This window comes from Trematomus bernacchii, unplaced genomic scaffold, assembly GCF_902827165.1.
Source record: "Trematomus bernacchii unplaced genomic scaffold, fTreBer1.1, whole genome shotgun sequence".
Taxonomy (NCBI): Eukaryota; Metazoa; Chordata; class Actinopteri; order Perciformes; family Nototheniidae; genus Trematomus; species Trematomus bernacchii.
The window spans coordinates 7,049,680-7,068,455 of record NW_022987851.1 but is presented as its reverse complement, the minus strand read 5'-3'; the positions used below and the strand labels follow the sequence as shown (position 1 = coordinate 7,068,455).

The 18,776-nt window shown below is 41.3% G+C and overlaps 1 protein-coding gene across 4 annotated transcripts in view; it reads left to right on the top strand.

The window, feature by feature from the left end:
• Positions 1-17,747, top strand: part of LOC117468828 (T-lymphoma invasion and metastasis-inducing protein 1-like) — a 45,810-nt gene extending 28,063 nt beyond the window's left edge. For 2 of the 4 annotated variants that reach the window (XM_034113139.1, XM_034113141.1), the window contains exons 8-27: positions 1,226-1,372; positions 1,528-1,605; positions 1,925-2,092; positions 2,453-2,557; positions 2,991-3,072; positions 3,353-3,439; positions 4,182-4,394; positions 4,725-4,822; positions 9,455-9,640; positions 11,457-11,525; positions 12,810-12,935; positions 13,046-13,154; positions 13,637-13,816; positions 13,927-14,045; positions 14,133-14,241; positions 14,341-14,399; positions 14,589-14,694; positions 14,804-14,891; positions 15,003-15,175; positions 15,525-17,747. In XM_034113139.1, the coding sequence (XP_033969030.1) occupies positions 1,226-1,372; positions 1,528-1,605; positions 1,925-2,092; positions 2,453-2,557; positions 2,991-3,072; positions 3,353-3,439; positions 4,182-4,394; positions 4,725-4,822; positions 9,455-9,640; positions 11,457-11,525; positions 12,810-12,935; positions 13,046-13,154; positions 13,637-13,816; positions 13,927-14,045; positions 14,133-14,241; positions 14,341-14,399; positions 14,589-14,694; positions 14,804-14,891; positions 15,003-15,175; positions 15,525-16,075 (2,853 nt within the window). In that variant the 3' untranslated portion in view covers positions 16,076-17,747. Of the gene's footprint in view, positions 1-1,225; positions 1,373-1,527; positions 1,606-1,924; positions 2,093-2,452; positions 2,558-2,990; positions 3,073-3,352; positions 3,440-4,181; positions 4,395-4,724; positions 4,823-6,851; positions 7,130-9,454; positions 9,641-11,456; positions 11,526-12,809; positions 12,936-13,045; positions 13,155-13,636; positions 13,817-13,926; positions 14,046-14,132; positions 14,242-14,340; positions 14,400-14,588; positions 14,695-14,803; positions 14,892-15,002; positions 15,176-15,524 lie in introns of those variants that run through there. The other 2 variants (XM_034113142.1, XM_034113143.1) reach the window with 2 other exon arrangements.
• Positions 17,748-18,776: the final 1,029 nt, after the last annotated feature.

Genomic DNA, 18,776 nt, shown 5'->3' with positions numbered 1-18,776 from the left:
CGCTCTTTCTTGACATCTTAGGTTTACATTAATTTAACTATAAACACATTTAGCTGGAGCCTACACACATTTTCACTTGAAATCAGTGAATAATTAGTAGCAGAAGTATAATTTAGCAGCACCAACCGAGGCTGTCGCTTCAGAAGTAGGTTGATCTCTCTAAACCCTGTATTTTCCTTATATTTAGAAATTCCTTAGATACTTCATATCCCTCAAAATACAGAGCGTCACCTCTAAGCACACACGGTGACTGGCAGGGAAATTGATTCCTGAAACTAAAAGCAGTGTTATTCTAGGGCCTAGGTCTCATGCAGGCCAGGACACCTATTTGTGAAGTTTTAGTTCAGTTTTGGCCTCCCACTGAGGTTGTGTGTGCTACATGGCTAAAAACACTGGAAGTACAGGAAGACAAATATTGGATTTCTAGAGACATGTTTGCAGATCACTGAGTTACCACCAAAGCAGTGTTGTGGAGCTGGTGGGCGTTAGAGCTGCAAGATAATAAGGGTGGGATATCAAACAAAAGAGGCTTTACAGCTCTCCTCTTTTTCAATCTTGTGACTCTTAAACCCTCTCCTTTATTTTCTACTACGAGTTATACTTGTATCAGCACTATGTCTAAACAGGGCGCAAAGAAGTTGATAAAACCAAAAAAGACTGAGTGCAGAGGTTACGTTTCCAGCATACACACTCCTACATCAACTGTGGCTTTGCTGCCTAATTCAGCCTATTTTAAAAGACCTTTTACTTTTGCTTCTTCATAAACGAGTAGCCTTGAAATGCCAGGTTGAGTACAAATGTGTGAAATACACATGACGGCTTTGTACCTGTTATAAGTCTTCATCATGCTGAGATCCATGTGGGCCCCTTTTGCTCATGCATTTAACCCAATAAGTCAGTTTAAAAAACATTATAATTTACAGAGACAGTCTGGTGTAATGCTTCCTGTTCAAAAGTATTATTGCTCATGGAAAACCTACTGCTAGCAAATACCACTTTAGGCACATGTGCTATACTTCATCATTATTATTTTATTGATTTACTTTTTTAAAGATTATTATGTTTTTGTTCTATGTTCCTTTTAAATAATGATGTTGTTCAGAAAATGCTGTGCTTGCCATACTTGCCATAGCATTTAGCAAACTGTGTTCTGACATGAGGGAAAACAGATAGCTGTCCACACTTCCTTTGATATAATTGTTATGTGACTTCATGCTGTTTGCAGGTGGCGGCTCGCACAGAGAACGGAGTGAGACGGAGAACGCAGGCCATGTCTCGTTCCTGCAGCAAGCGCAAGAGCAGGTTCTCCTCCCTGTGGGGTCTGGACACCACCTCAAAGAAAAAAACTAAAGCCCATCCAAGCATCAACCAGGTCTCCGATATTTTACAGTTATTTTCATGTTTCAAAGCAATCAATACACCTGCCTTGGCCTTTAAAAAGGTTATCTTTTTTTGCCTGTTTTTCAAGCATTTATCCTCCACTGCTCTGCTTGAGTTATGACCCCTTCCCCTCTTCTTCTGTCCCAGCAGGTCTTTACTGATGGCGAGGAGCCAGCGAAAAAGTCTGTAGATGGCGTATATGTCGATCCTTCCAAGGAACACACAGTAAGGAGGAATTGTTTTCTGTATGCATACACTTCACAGCGAGGTGTAGGTCAAACATGAGTGGGAACACTGACGTCAATAAAATATTAGTCCTCAGTGTTTTCAAGCAGAGGCTGCATTGATACGGCTCTGTGGGTGTTCTGACTGTAGATCTGTCTAGATTGGAAGTACTGTGGGAGAATTGACTATGCTGCTTTTGAGATGACCAATACAACTAACTATGTAAACACATTTCATCCCAACATTTGCTTGAGTATTTTACAAGTATGTTTGACTTATTCCCACACCAAATAAGCCTTTCTGATGTTTCCGTTTAAAGAAAAGTGAGGACGGAACATCGCGCCTTCCGCGGCCGAGCACAGAAAGTGATATCTGGGTCCCGGACCACCTCACCCCCTCCTGGGTGTGTCTGCCAAATGACCAGCCTGTGCTGACCATCATCCAGCCAGGGGAGTCGGCACTGTGCGTTCTAGAAACCATCTGCAAGGTATTGTGGTACATTCTATCCAGCAATGTCTGTATGACAAAGATTTAGCGGTACTATGAAATACGAGAAGACATTTAAAAGTATGTCTGGACTCTCATGACATCATTTAACTAGACATATCCAGTGTTTTTGAACATGATAATAGCCAACATATGGACTGCAACATTCATGATGGTTTAAAACTGATATTAAAATAGGTTTTCCCCAATGGTCAATCAATGCAACCATGAGCGGTCATTGATACAGTTGTAAATTAACAAGAAAAGTATAAGGCTGAGATCTCATCGCAACAATACTATGCTTTGTGTAACAATAACAAGTTATTCGACTTTTTTTAAACTGTCTCTCCTGATCCCACAGGCTCACAACCTCGATCCCACCAAGCATTACTTGCGACTCAAGTTCCTGATTGAAAACCAAGTGCAATTCTACATCCCCAAACCAGAAGAGGACGTGTGTGACTTGGTATGTAACTGTCTGTTCCTACATGATCTTTGTCTACCTCCTGTGACACACTTTTCAAGATGTTAAGGGTAAAACTAATATTGTATTAGATGTGTAGGGAATCACAACATGGAGAAAACCAGAGACCATAAGAGCATCCTTTTGTTGTGAATTATGAATAGACTTTTTATGTTTATCCTCTGGAGGAATCCCTGCCTTGGACGACCATGTCCTCAAACATAGATGTATTTATGGAGAGCCTTTGATAATCAGATCTGCAGTGACTGCTATCTTGTATTCATGACATGTCACAGACTATCTTGCATAAAGTATCTGCAAAGAGCTTGTCTAAGAATACACTATTTGCATGCTGACAATAACCATCCCACGAGAATATTAATCAAATAAGTCGATGTCTCACGACTTATATAATAACTCTTTTTGTTCTTCACAGCTTTACAAAGAAATTGAGCTCTGCTCCAAAATTACGAAAGTAATCCAGTTTGACAGAGATGAATCCTGCATGATTGGATACGGTAGGAACCATTTAAATGATCCAGTGTTTTACATTCATACTGATTTTATAGTGTAATTTTTGTTTTCAGTTAAGATGTCGTAATGACCCAATGTCCGAAATGTCATATGTGTTGTTTTCAGCGAAATAATTGCTTTTCTTTGACCTATACACAACCTGTATGTTTTTTTTTCCCATTCCCATTTGTACTGCACAAATCCCTCTGATGTGTTTTATATAAGAGTCCCCCTTTTCACTCTCTCTCTCTCTCGCCTCTCTGCTTCTGCCTTTCCCTCCTCCAGGTTTCTCCATTTCAGTGGTGGAGGAGGACGGAGTACAACAGCTCTACATCACTGATGTGAAGGCGGGAGGATTGGCCTTCGCAAAAGGTTCATTACCCTTCATTTGTTTCAAATTAACTCCCTCCAAAAACCATCAATTTGTCTCAGTGAACCGATGAGTAGAAAAAAAGAATCTGGCCTGCACTGGGCAATATTTCAGTTTGTTTCCTATGTTTTCAAAACACAGCATTTCTCTCATATCAAGGTCAAGACGTGTTCACGGCATCTCTTTAGAAATGCATTAGCCGTGTTTTGAAATAGGCAGCGAAGGCCTCGGAGAACACAGCTGTTCTCAAGGGTAATGATTACTGTAATAATAACCACACTGCCTCTCACTGGCTTGTGAAGGATGGCGCTGAATGCACCTCACCACAGCTGCTTCACATCGATACCCCTGCTGTGAAGTTACACTGCATGGATGAGTGATGTCAAAATATCATGCAGGAGTTGGTCAGAGTCCAAGCAGAGCGCATGCAGGGAGGCTGGGCTGCAGGAAGTGACAAATGTGCAGTATCTCAGCAATTGACACTTCAGGGTATTCAAATGAGTGGGTCTGAAAGGCAAGGATAATACATCTTATGGTCATTGTCTCCAAACTAGTATTTATATTTAGTAAGAAATATCTCTTTCTGTTAATTATGACTATAATGGCATGTTAATCAATGCTTGAAATCATATGGATTGATGTTACAATCACATACTAGGGAAAGGATATACTCACTTCACTTGGTGCATCGATGTATGACAGGCATTCATTTGAATCCAAGCTCATCGTGTTCCCACTTTGCAGGTCTTAATGCAGGGGATGAAATACTGCAGCTGAATGGAAAGGAATCCCACAGTCTCAACTTCTCCGACATGAAGGCAGCTTTCTCTCAGGCCTCGCTGGCTCTGACAGTAAACACCCTGCCTTCTGTGGAGCGCCGACAGCTCTGCTACCTGCCGCCGCGCCGCTCAGATGCAGAGGAAGATCTCTACACGGACATCTTCTCCCAGAGTCAAGGTGAGAAGCATCATTAAAATCATAAGACATTAAAAACTAGTCCATCCCACGTTTTTCTATCCCCTTACTCACCAATTTCCCTTCATTTCTCACATTATGGTCATGTTTACCGACCCAGCTGGCCAGTAAAAGTTGCCAGTTCTCAAGCTTTCAATCAAATTTGTTATTGTTTTTTCGCTAGTGTCCCTAGTGTGACACCAGTTTAAATGTTGCAAGTGGAGTGAATCTCAAGTGGTTTTCAATCATAACATGAATGACATAGCAAGGACAATATTTCTCAGTGGTTTTTAAAGAAAATGTTTTTATGCATGACTGTTATTTTGGTTGCAGAGGAGATCCTGGATGATGGGGTGGGTCTGTTGCTCGAGAGCTCAGGAGATAGCCTGGACGACGACTCGGAGATCTTCAGTGATTTTGAGTGCAGAAAGGTAAGAGCATCATTTTGTTGTTGGTCTTGATTTAGTATTACTGCTCACAACATCGGACAAAAGATGTGCTGGCTTCTGTCCTTGTCCTTGCCTTTTGATGTTATCCTCTCAACTGTGTGTTATTATGAAAGGAACACTTTAGAACAGTTTGTTTCACCACAGCTTGACGCGCCATCTGTAGCTGGCCCATTTTATTCTCAGAAAAGCTGCGCAGGGTCCATATGTATATGTCCAGGTGTTAATCTTCAAGCGTTTTAATACAAATCTGCATGAGGTTTCTATTTCCCTTTCATGACACATGGCCGTTGTGTAACTGCACTTACTGTGTAGCCTCTGACATAATGGAAATCAAAGGGACTAGAATCTAAACGTACGCCTACATGGCTGAATGAAGAGCATGTGATGCTTTGGGGACTCGAGACAGATTATTGCATTGAAAGTAACAGCGTAGTGATGTATGGGTCTTTGAATGAGCTTCTAATTGTTTCATTATGTGTGGTGATTAGCTTTAGGTAGTGAATGGAGGTGTATTCCTTTGTAACTCTATATGAACATAGAGACACACATTTCAAAAAATAATTAGAGCGGTATAGGCAAAAAATAATAATCTCAAAGACATACAGTTTCCTATTGAAGTGCTTTGGCAAATATGACTTAAATAAGGATACGGAATAAGGATTTGATCAAGAAAAATGTATCTAAAGCATCTGAGAAAAAGTGTTGGTCTGGAACACACTGTGCTTTTTTCTTTTCTTTTGCTCACTGCCCCTCCTCTCCCTCTGATGCTAGATGTCTGAAGATAAATGACATTACAGGGTCCCTTTCTGCCTTTGTGTAGGCTTGAAAGTATTTGATGAATCACTGTAAGACGCTGCACTCTGAAATACTTTATACTTGTGAAAGATTGAAGTCTTTGTATCTGCAATGCGGTAATTATGTCTGACATGCCCCAAAGGCTCACTAATAGCAGAACAAAATCACACACATTATTTGCAAATTGATCCACCTTTTCGGCTTTGACTGACAGCCGCACAGCATCATCATTTTCTCAACTTCATGTAGCAACAGATACACCTGATGACAGCAACAGAGTTGTTTGTACAGTCGCTGTAAATGTAACTCGTGTTAATGCAAAGAGTAAATAATCGATGGAATCAACCAAATCTATCCCTGCAGAAATGTTTGTTGGCTGCTTTGGAACTGGGCCATACCTTTGGCAAAAATACATTTCTGTCCCCTTCACGTGGTCTGCGGTATATTTAGATGGTCACATTGGTTAGTGTCAGACATTCAGAGCACGGACCATCAGTGCTGACCACTAGGTACTGACTCTGCTTTACGCTCCTACCTCTGACACTCTCTGGAGGTTGGTCTTTGTCGGAAGGCATTCTTGGAGAGGTCCCATATACCTGAGGGGAAAAAGGACACTTCAGTTAAGTCATGAGATAGAGTTGTTACATAATCCCTGGCATCGACCGCGAGATGGAGGACATTAATATCTGCTACTGTATGTTTCCTTCAGTTACTTATCTGAACAAGGGCTGGGATCTTGGCTCGTGGAACTCATACTTCATTTGATTTATCACTTTAATTACATACATTTTGGCACGCCTGAACATTTTCCACTCCTTTTCGTCCTTCAATATTCCCACACCGGTTGTTCCTGTATTCACCGTCGACTGCAGCCTGCTCCTTTGAAGCTCCCCTCTCCCCCTTTTCCTGAAAAACCCCTGCATTTATATTCTACTGCAGCGTGGCTCGCCCAGCCAATCCTGCTCCACCACAACCTGAAGGAGGAGACTCCTTCCATCCCGCTCGCTCGCTCTCATCCCCAGGCTGGAGGATTATGAAGACTCAGTCATTTAATATGCTGCTGGAGTTGGCCAGATCTTCACACTCACACTGTGTGCCTGAGTTTAGAGAAGAGAGAGCGAGAGAGAGAAAGAGAGAGAGAGAGAGAGTGAGAGAATATTAGTGACAGAACTACAGCAGACCGAGGGTGAAAAGAAGGGGAGTTGGAAGGCTGTAATCGTTGGTGGGCGGAGAGGAGGAGGCTGAGCAGCTCCACTCATCCTTCATAAAGGAACACAACAGAACCTTCTCCTTTTTTTTTCAAATCAGAGGAAAGAAAAAACAGTTATGTATTAGAGGCTCAGTATATACTTGACTTTTCCAAAACCTGGAGTCTCTTTCTCTCTGGCTCTTTAACTGTCACTGACTGTCCACCTGCACCTGGCTATGTCTGTCCTGAAGTGGAGCAAACACAGCAAGCGCTCCACAGACTCCATCTCTGACATGCTCCATCTGGTAAGATTCCTTTCTTTGTATCTTTGTTTTCTTTACCTGACTACTTCTTGCTGCTGCTGTGATACATACATACGCTGCTGCTGTTTTATTCTCCTGAGAGTTACACCTTTTCTTTCAGCGAGAAAGGGGAATTTGTTTCACACATACTCTTTGGCTGCTACAGTACAGACAAGAGGAAGCAGTGAGTCATTGTCGCAGAATTGTCCCATAATCACAGAAGTGCTTCAGAGGATGCCAAAATGTATCGTTGCATGCGTTGGAGCTGAGTCTCTACATAACTGACCAAAGACCACCTGGGTGACATAAAAAAAAAAACAGCCTGACCGTTGTGGACGTGGCTTTCTGAATGTTGCCCATATCTTTCTCTCTTGGCACCTCGATGCTGTGTTCTTTGGCTTGTCTCAGTTTCAGAAGGCAGATGTGCTATCTTCCGTTTACTTCATCATCAGCGCTTTCATACTTTGCAGTTTTGTTCTATACTTCACTTGCTCAGGAAAATGCTCGTCTTTGGCATCCCACAGATTAACGCATGGCAGTTTCTCTTTTCTACACGTTCTGATTTTCATGTAATATTTGGAGCTTCTATGTTCTTTCTCCTCATTCTGCCGTGTCATGGCAGTCCGTGCACCCAAGCTGCCACGGTGTTAATTAGTCTAGAATGTGAATCGGATGACTGGACTTTAGACTCAGTACACATGGTTTTGCTTAGCTAACTTTGGCAGGAAGAAATCAGGTTAATTTAAGGATTCTCCCCTGTTTTCTCTGCGTTACATTCTTTTGGTTGCATATTTGGATATGTGCTGCGTGTGTTTTGTTTTTCTAACTTCTTTGTGCTCTTAAACTTCTATTTTTGGCTAAATGTACAGTTTGTCATCACATCAATAAACCACTGCAGAAACAAATACAGGCATGTTTTACAATGAAAAACCACTCTCTAAATTTAAATAACAGAAAACTAAATAAAAGAGGACGAAATGCCTACTGCAGCCGCTCTTCTACTAGAGATGTGGCTACATTTCCTTTAAGGGCATTGATGTCAATTGCATTTGCAAAATTATATTTACAGACAGGATGGCACTCCTTCATTCATCTGTTGATCTGGAAGCTGCATGGTTATTTTGGGAACATTGTTAAGAGAGACAAACTGCTGTCGTGCCTCACATATGGATGTGTCTGGTTATAATCAGCATTGTTATCTAATCAGACAGTGTCATTTGCAAAGCCGCATAAGATACACGACTGTCACTTCTGATGGCGAGGAGAAGAACACACAGTGTTTTTGATCTAGGTACGTTTTCATCATGAAAACATTTCTGTCATTTAAAGTACGTGTTTTTGAATATGAAATATTTGTATGCACAGTAACTCTAATACGAAAGCAGTTCTGATGGCCTGAGAAGCTTACACTGATGAGAGACTAGTTACTAAGATCACAATTAAGATGTTTATTTTAAGAATGGTAACATTACATCTTCCTCAGCTGTGTCAAGTCTATATTATTATTATTTCCCAGAGGAGCTCGTAGGTGTGACAGGACAAATTGCCTCCGCCTGGTCTATAAAAATCCTTTTAATAATAAGAGACCTTAGCCCGCTGTAGTGCGCTCACTACCTGCTAGTGGTGCCTGACATGCTGCCAAACTGCTTTCCTTCTTGCAGCTTTCTCGATCAATCTTCATGTGTCGCCCACTTATAGAAACAAATAAGTAAATATTGTCTGATTTATTCAATTATTTCCAAATAAATTAGAGTGAGCTCTGCTTGTGTTCTTATTGAACAAAGCCTATATGCAGCTTAATTGTTATGACTGGTGAGACTGTTGCAAACAAAGTAACTAATAAGCCATTTAAGATGTTGCTGAGTGGGGTGTATTTTGGTCTGGAATGATAGTCTAATGCACCGGTCTCCACGGCAACACATACTATATATATGTGGACAGACACTGTTGTGTGTACATTCTTGACTCTGTGAAAAACAATGAATCTCTACACCAGCGATCAGTCAGTAAGAGGAAAACACCAGGGAAAAGAGGGATGTGAGTGAAAGAGAGAGCGGTGGAGAGCCATTGTTATGACCGACTGAAAATAGACCAAATTAGTGCAAATGATTTTTTTTTTAGAACTGCGTCTCTGCCTCTCTCCAGGCTCACTCTCTGCACAGTCATGAATCTGTGCACATCAGTAGGCGTCAATTGATTCCTGCAAGTTTATATTTGAGGTGCTGATTCTTTACTGATTGATTTCTTTTTGGATATTTCCTTAGAGGCTGGAGTTACATCACAGGGAGTAGGAGTTTTTCCTCAACACTTCTGTCCTTTTCTTTGCAGAGTACGGAGCAGGTCGCCGCTTTCTGCCGCAGTCTCCATGACATGAATCCCACGGAGTGCGTGTCCTCTTCGCCTAGCCCGGACTCGCCCTTCCCACCTCCTGCAACTCAGCGACAGCTCTCTGATGCCGACAAACTCCGCAAAGTCATCTGTGAACTCGTGGAGACCGAACGCACCTATGTCAAAGTAAGTCACACTCATCTTACTTGCTAGGGGCAGATGGTCTTTGTGTGTGTGTGTGTGTGTGTGTGTGTGTGTGTTCCTCCTGTCCATCAATCTGTGTTTTTGTCTGCTTCAGGTTGTGTTAGCCCTACGCATTACCTATTCCACAATCCATATTTATCTCTGTGTCCCAGGAGATATAAGGGGGACACAGCTGTGCCCTTGCCTGGATATTGCCTAATCTTTTTCTGCCTGGTATAAAATGTGGCTTTGTGGAATAACTGGGTTAGAGAGGGTATATAATGGTATAATGTCAAGGCTATCTAAAATGTTATACCTCATTACCAGGGGCTCATATATATTTATTATAGAAATCACATTAAAGTGATTTATGTTGTATTGTACAACCTTTTAAAGGGGATGGTCTGTTTTTTGGTGGACTTGGGCTATTTGTTCTAATTACTCAGAATGAAATGTCTTATGTCTCTGTGCTTAGTTGGCAGTAGCTCAACTGCTAATGTAATATAGGGGCAGACTAAATAATGGAAAAATAATAAATGAAGAGGGACTATACTTAAATCAATAATGTCATATTAAGTAATGTGTTAGGTATTCGTATTTCAAATACGCTTAACAATCATATCCCTGGTGGTTTCAGCTGTGGCAGTCTATGTTCGGCACATATTGGCATTGTGTAAAGCTACCAAGACACATTTGAAATATTTTCCTTTTTTGACAAATTTGGACGTGGATGAATATGCCTCTTACAAGCACGCAACGTTGCCATGACAACTCGTACCCACACATTGATTAGCAGGTGTTCAGAATGCTGGTGTGATTAAGGCACTTCACATTGAAACAGGTTTATGTTATTCTTTCTATTCAAAGTGTAAACATTACACCTTCAAGCTAATTATTTAAATCTTAAAGTGGACCTATCATGCTATATTTGAATAATATAGTGTAGGACCATACCTATATAAGGCATATTTATACTTTTTTTTTTTCAAAATACCAAACAGATCATGCATTTTAGCCATGCCTCATTTTGCTCAATTTGACAATTTCTAGCTCTGTTTTTGCAAGGGCAGATTCTGTGAGAACAGCACCATCTACAGGCCTGGCATATGTACTACAGCGTCTCCTGCGCTTTCATACGGCAATGCCGTGGTTGTCTCCTCCTGATTGGTGGAGTTGGCCCAATAGCCGTAGCGCCACTGTCCTGACGTCAGGACACTGTGTTCAAATCTGGATCAGTCTGTATCAGATCCGTTGCAGCCCCTTTTTTAGAGATTTGGGTATGGAGGAAAATAGAGAGGGTTGTGTTTTCTGACACTTGGTGAGTTCCCTGGAACACCGGGGACACATATTCATGTATAAAAGACGTACAAAAGTGCATTTTGCATGATAGGTCCCCTTTAAATTACAGACACATCTTAGGCTACTCCTCTTTTCATACATACAGTTAATTGTTAATTAACAATAAGAGAGATGTAAATTAAAGTGCCAGCCAGCCTTCTTGGAGAAGTTCGATGGTCCATTTACTACTTTTTGTAAGCGCTGCTAATTGATCTCAAAGGCTCTCTACAGTTCACCCAAGGTAACTGTAGTAATAGTCTTTTATTTGGATTGGGTTTTTATCGCTACTTTCCCTTTTGAAGTGTATGCAGAAAGGCATTTACTCTATCTCTGATCCAAGAGGAACTTTCCCTGTGATTCAATCACTGTTTGTAGTGAGGAATATTAAAGACTTGTGTCAAAGCCGCATTTTTTTCATATCTGTTTTCCACCTTATGATTCGTCAACCCTGGATCAAACTTAATTCCCTCTTGTCTTACAGGATCTCAACTGCCTCATTGGGAGATATTTAACACCCCTGCAGAAAGAGACCTTCCTCACACAGGATGAGGTATGTCAAATGTTCTCTGTCAGCCTTTGAGGGGTAGTTGGCTTTTAAATGCCAAAACTGTTTAAATGTTCTTAGAAAAGTGGGTTACATAATCATGTGAAGTGTTGCTGTGTTTGAGGACAAGAGGAGTGGATGATGACAGGGGGAGGGTTGAAAAGTAGAGGAGTTTTACATGCACTTGCAAAACTGACATTACATTTGGTTTTATAATTTGAGGGTTTCCATGCTCTAACCGTAGCAGAGAGCTTCCAGTCCAGTGTATGCACCAGAAAAAGATATTGAGAAATATTACAGAAGACTAGGGATGGGTACCGAGCCCCGGTATTAAACAGGCCCCGGGGCTGAATTATTAAAGACCGTGGTACCGTTAAGCTCCGACGTTATCGGCACTGGAGACATGTAAAAAATATGTCATATGTATTATTGCTACACAAACATTATATTGCAGTTTTAGTTTCGCCAACTCCGTTTCTAATACGCAAAAAGACAGCAAAATGCGTCTGATTATTTTTAGTATTTTCGATCTTTCCAATCCAGACGAGAGATCTCTCTCCCCCGTCTGTGTGCGAGGGGGCGGGGCAGTTTACACACACGCAGCTGCTACATGCAGCAACACACCCACACACACACGGAGGAGATGGCAGAGAGAACGCGCTCCGAGGTGTGGTTAAACTTTACCCGTCTCGATGTGGACAATGCTCGTTACCAAAAGTGCAATAAGAGTTTAGCATGTAAGGGCGGTAACACGAGCAATTTGTCTAAACATTGAGCAAAAGTGCACCACATCCAGACGGAGAAATGCAGCGGGTTCGACTGTCTTTCTAGTAGCTCTATAGCCCCATCCACGAGTAGCGTTTCCACGTCAGGTGTTATGTATGCTAGCAGCAACACGGAGTTAACTCAATTATACAAACATGGGTTAATGATTAGAGGTAACTGAGTTATTTATTTTGTTAAAGTTTCAGCTATTCTGTTTACAGTTCTGTCATCACATTATTTAATACGATTTGTTAAAACATTGTTGTTTCTTTTGATGTGAAATATTATGTATTTAATTTAAATAAAAAGCAATGTTAGTTTTGTTCACAATTTGTTTAGTTAGTTTACCTTATTTTTTTCTCCAAAAGAACCGGTAAAAGTACCGTTAAAAGACCGGATCGATAAGCGGTATCGATAAAAGTAGTAGTACCGTTTAAAACCTTAACGATACCCATCCGTACAGAAGACACACTGTGTAATGAGGGGATTTGATTTTGATGTTTTTCAAATACCTTTTTCCTCTAGCTGGATGTTCTGTTTGGAAACTTGTTGGAAATGGTGGAGTTTCAGGTTGAGTTTCTCAAGACCCTGGAAGACGGGACCAGACTGGTTCCAGATCTAGAGAAGTTGGAGACCGTGGATCAGTTTAAGGTATACCCTTTTTGAGTAACATACACCAAAAGATCATCAACAAGCATTTCAAACTCCCATAAAGTCTTCTGCAATTACTGGTTGGGTAACTTATCTTCTCTTTTTTACAGAAAATACTCTTCTCCCTGGGAGGCTCTTTCCTGTACTATGCAGACCGTTTTAAAATCTACAGTGCTTTCTGCGCCAGCCACACCAAAGTCCCCAAGGTCCTCGTAAAGGGTGAGTAAAGTGCTGTTGGGTCAACATTCCTCCTTGGCTCAAAGGAGAAGATGTATTTATCCATCAACCATCTGCCATATCCTGCAAGGCTCCATAAATCTGCAAGGCAAATCTGTCAGCCAGACACTTGTCCATTTGACCTCTGCATACTTCAAAGCTGGTGGCTCCCTGGGCTAAAAAGCCCTGTATTATTGCAAATATATAAATCAGCAGTGTTGAACAGTCTGTTCTCTAGCTAGTACACCCAGTCCCTTTAACATTAAAGTTGATGTCTTGGTTTGCTGCTTGTTTACCTTTTAATCTGTTGACTAGTAATGTCCATTTCCAATATAAATACAAACTTTATTACTGCGAATTAAAAACCATGAACAAAAGTATTTGTTTAAACCAAAGAGTTAATACAACAATTCATTCTGGAAAGGACAAAATAATGGACAATATTGTCTAGAAGTGTTCAATAAGTGTTTTATTGATAATTTCAGCCAAAACCGATACCGATTTCAAGGCCTTCCTGGAAGAGCGCAACCCCAAGCAGCAGCACTCCTCCACCCTGGAATCCTACCTGATCAAACCCATCCAGAGGGTGCTGAAGTATCCCCTCCTGCTCAAGGAACTGTATTCGCTCACAGACCCAGACAGCGAGGAGCACTACCACCTGGACGGTAAGACCTGTTCTGAAAAGATGAAATTGCTTTGACCGTGGAGAATGTAGGTGAAAGCATACGGTCACACCAATTCAACGCTAACCATGTTGTTTTCTGTTTGTCTGCAGTTGCCATGAAAGCCATGAACAAAGTTGCCAGCCATATCAACGAGATGCAAAAGATCCATGAGGAGTTTGGAGCTGTGTTCGATCTGCTTATCACTGAGCAGAGTGGTGAAAAGAAAGAGGTAGGTTGGAAACACGTGGCCTGGCTCTGTCCTGTCACCTAACGAATACATGTAGAGTGACTTCTGATATTTTGTTGCTTTTGCCAGGTGGCTGATCTGTCCATGGGGGACCTGCTACTTCACACCAGTGTGACCTGGATCAACCCCCCTGCCTCCTTAGGAAAATGGAAGAAAGAGCCCCAGATTGCTACATTTGGTATGTCAGGCCTACTCATTACCAAATCTTGGAGGAAACTCATACTAAAGTAATCTCAGCTTTGAGTGATAACCGATGTGTCTTTCCATTTCTCCCTAGTGTTCAAAACGGGAGTGGTCTTTGTATGCAAGGACGGATCCAAGCAGAAAAAGAAAATGGTAGGTTTGCACACCAGCAAGCTATCGGCACAACCCAAAGCCCCTCTAAAATATCACTGTTGTTAAAGCATTGTAAATCCCTTTTTAAAATGTACAATTCCCATGTGCCACTTTCAGAATCACTCCAGTGGGTTGAAAAAGCAAGATCACTAATATAGTTTAATTTTGTTTTTGTTTGACTGATTGTAGGTTGGCTCCCATCGGGTCTCTGCATCTTCAGAAGAAAAAGACCCCTTCAGATACCGTCACATGATCCCAACTGACGCCCTTCAAGTCAGATCCTTGGCCAACGCAGGTAGACAACATAATAAATAATGTATAGTACTGTGATGAAATACATCTGAAATAATTATTTCTGGAATGCTCTGTTCTTGAGATGGCATGTTTGTGTTTTACTTTCTCAGATGGGGAGGGCTCTTCCATGTGTGAGATTGTCCACACAAAGTCTGAGTCTGAGGGAAGGCCAGAGAGGACCTTTCAGCTGTGCTGTAGGTGAGTATCTGCCCTGATGACGACCACTGGAGATTGAAGTCACTGATACTGTCCTGTCTGCTGCTATCTACTGAGTGACCAACTGATAACGTGCTCTTCTATTCCCTTCAGTTCTCCAGAGAGCAGAAAAGACTTCCTGAAGACAGTCCATTCTATCTTGAGGGAAAAGCACCGCCGGCAGCTCCTTAAGACAGAGAGTTTACCCCTCAACCAGCAGTATGTGCCCTTTGGAGGAAAGCGCCTCTGTGCCCTGAAGGGAGCCCGGCCTGCCATAAATAGAGCAGGTAAATGCCAGGCTGGGCTGCAATCACCCTACAGATTCAAGTGTCCTGATTTTAAACACGTTCCTACTTACCTGACAGATTGGGTGCTTTGGCGTTGATAGAACAAAAAAAGTGGAGTCTTAGTTTTTCCTTTAGGTATTTCCAACCAGCTTAGGGATTTGCTTTCCTTCCTTTCTTAACTCTTCCTACCCTCCATTCTCCAAGCTCAGAGTCTAGGAGGATCGAAGTATGAGCAGGGAGGGGGTGGTGAGAGGAGGGAGCTGGATTGGCAGTGAAACTCCACTTAAAACCTGGCACTATATTATTGAATATTAATATTATTTTATCTTTGTTTTATTTTTTCCTGCAGCATCTGCACCAACCAGGACCCTGGGCAGGAGGAAGTTAGTGCGCAATCGTTTCACCATAGACACTGACATTGTTTTTGACGTTGAGCCAGACCAGGACATTGCTTCAACGCAGGAGCCCGACTCACAGCTGCTGCAGCAGGACAAAGACCCAGAGCAGCAGCTGCAGCAGCCCGAGTTAGCCGGAGACACAGATCGTTGGGTGGAAGAACAGTTTGACCTAGAAATATACGAAGACCAGGAGGAGGTGAAGGAGACGGACATCCTAAGTGATGAGGATGACGAGTTCAGCCAGTCAGCCAGAGCGCTGTCCACTAAGGCCAACCTGGAGGCCTCCATCATGGCGTTGTCCTTGGAGAGTGAAGAAACAGAGGAGAGTGAGAGCCTTAAGTCCCCAATGGCCAGTGGGACGCCGGACGATGTGAGGCTGTCCGACTCAGAGAAGCAGAGCGTAGTGATCGATGATAACATGGAGGATCAAAAGCAAATGGAGGACGATGAGATTTGGGTCAAAAGGCAGCGATCCCGTTCGTCCCCAGACTGTGGCACATAAGAGGACAGCTTTACATTGGGCTCCATAAAGATCAGTCATATTCACAAACAATGCATGGGCATTGACATATATCAGCTAGTAGAAGATATATATACTTCCTTACCTTACTTGTGCTGATAGCTTTTTGTAAAGGTTAGAGCATCTGTGGAGCAATAAAGGAATCTAGAATGAGGGAGCTTTATCCCAAATCAAATGCTGTTACATAGAAGTCAGGTGTAAGCTTTGAGATATGAACTAATGGTACAATCATGGACTCAGATCAGTGGCTTTGATTGGCATGGTTTGCACATTTGGGCAGCAACCTATAGTCCTGCCTGCTGTTGCCAAATGTGGTTATTGTGAGAACATTGATATTTGTTTTGTCTACGTGACTCCGATATTATCATAGTTAAGGGCTGTATATTATTTGTCCTTAAAGACATAGAATAACTGAAAAGGACAGTCTCGTCTTGCATAGTTTACTGTACTTGTACACATGAATTTACACTGACATGTTTTTGGAGCATATTTTATGGTTTTGTATAATATATGATTTTGATCTCAGTCTTAGGCTATCTTTTTAGCCTGGAAAATATGTTGTTTTCCTGTTACATTTAATATTGGGATTATGTAAAAGGACCCATTCACAGACACTAAGGGGAATTTTATTTGTTTTTATTTAACATAATCCTGCTTTACTTGAATTTGCTGTTTCAGCTTGCTGTTTTACTGTGAAACCATTTTCTTGTATTTTTTTCAGTATTGCCATTTAAAGAACGCTCGATGTTACATTTCATGCTTAAAACTTACCGACGCACTCTGGGGCGAATTCACAAAAGGATTGCACAGCATTTGTGGCTGCTAAACATTCACAAAAAAAATAAGAATCACCCAAAACATTTGAAATGCCCCCCTCTTAACTGATCTGCAGAGTGAATAGCATCTGTGTGCTATTTGCACCATTTTTAATTGGGTAGTATGCATACATTTAGCACCTCTCCATGTAAATGAGCCTCATTGCAAAAACAGTCGCGATTAAGACCCAAGTAGCCAAACAGTGAAATAATTGGTGTCTTCAAAGAGTGGTAACTGAAGCACATCTATAAAGGGATGTCACGCAGAATTTCCTGTGATTATTGCGTTTTCTGTTCCTGGCCAAAAGTCATTGGGTATACTTTGCCAGATGGATAATTGCATGATTTTAATAAAATGCTAAACTTAAAGGCCGTGTTTGCGATGTAAAGCATTAGCGTAATATTCAATGTGATCTTGTGTCGAACCTTGAGAAGGTGCAGATCGCAAGTGATGAGCAACGAGATGGTGCCATCACACCACAATCCACTCTTTGTGAATTTGTCCGTCTGTGTTGTAGGGAATTTGCACGGTTATTAGTTATTTTAAAAAGTGTGTTAAAACAGATTGTCCACTGGTAATTGATCACAAAGCAATGTTTTATTTATTTATTCATATGTAAATGAATTTGTTGGAAAAAATACTATTTTTTTCACAAAGAAAGTCCAAATTTGCTCAAGCAATCAAGGGGAAAGACTTGCCGTATGCCTGAACAGTGAAAGAGGACATACTTGTAAACAACTCATCGTGCTACTAAGACTGCATTTTTATTACTGTGTGTATATAGAAAAATGTATTGATATCATAATAAATACAGTTGTTTCCTACTTATAATTCAAAGCACCTCTCTGTAGTGCTTCATTGGTTTGTGTGGTTCAACATTAACAGTCTATTGGTTTCACTCAACAGTCTAACTCATCCCCTACAGCTCTAAAAACATCCGTGAAACCCAAACTTGTGATGCGAGGGAAAAACGTAAATAGACGATGTGCTCAGACATGCCAAAAACGACAAACTATGCAGCTGAAAGACGCTCTCCAACCTCAAAGCCCCCCAAAAAGACCGACTGAAATGCCACAACAAAAGAGAAATGAAATCGTAGTCTTCAGAAGACGTTTAGAGTCACTTTGTGTTTTCAAGCCACGGCTGATGAGGTGCCTGAAAGATGGCGAAGGAGCTAAACCCCAATTATCACAGGGAATAGGAAAGTCTTTAGTCAGACAGATGCTCTCACTTGGTTTAGAAAAAATATATAGAATAATGCTCAGACATCTGTGGAGAAATGTTTATAGACTGAAATGTAAAATAATTCAAATGGGGGAGTATGTGATGTCTACAATGGAGTTAAAGCAAATCGATCAGGCTAAATAAGAAGAATGATATCAGAACCCAAGGCAAGCTCATGGAGCTGCTTTTCACTAGAATTTCATCATTTGAGGGTTTTTTCTCTTGCATGTTTAAGCACTGCTATTTTTCGTTGTCTGGCAAATGTCATGATTTTTAAGGAATAAAATGCGCGTTCATCCGTCCCTGCATGACAATAACAGAGAAGAAAATGCATATCAAAATGAACAGTGCTGTCCAGCTAGAACTGAAAGACACTTGCAGTATCTGGGATATTCGCTCCCAACCTTACCAACAATCTTTAATCAAGATATGATATAAAATATCTTGCACGCTAAATAGCAATAACAGAAATGTATGACAAACAATCAAATAAAACATCTCATCTCACTCGTTATTTGTGTTTGCATGAATCCTATTGAAGTATAGATGTATATGTTGTATCAAGGATGGTAACCACTGATTTCCTCAAATGTTCGTGGGTCTCGACGCCCAACAATCCTATCCTTAAGTATTTGTGATAAAT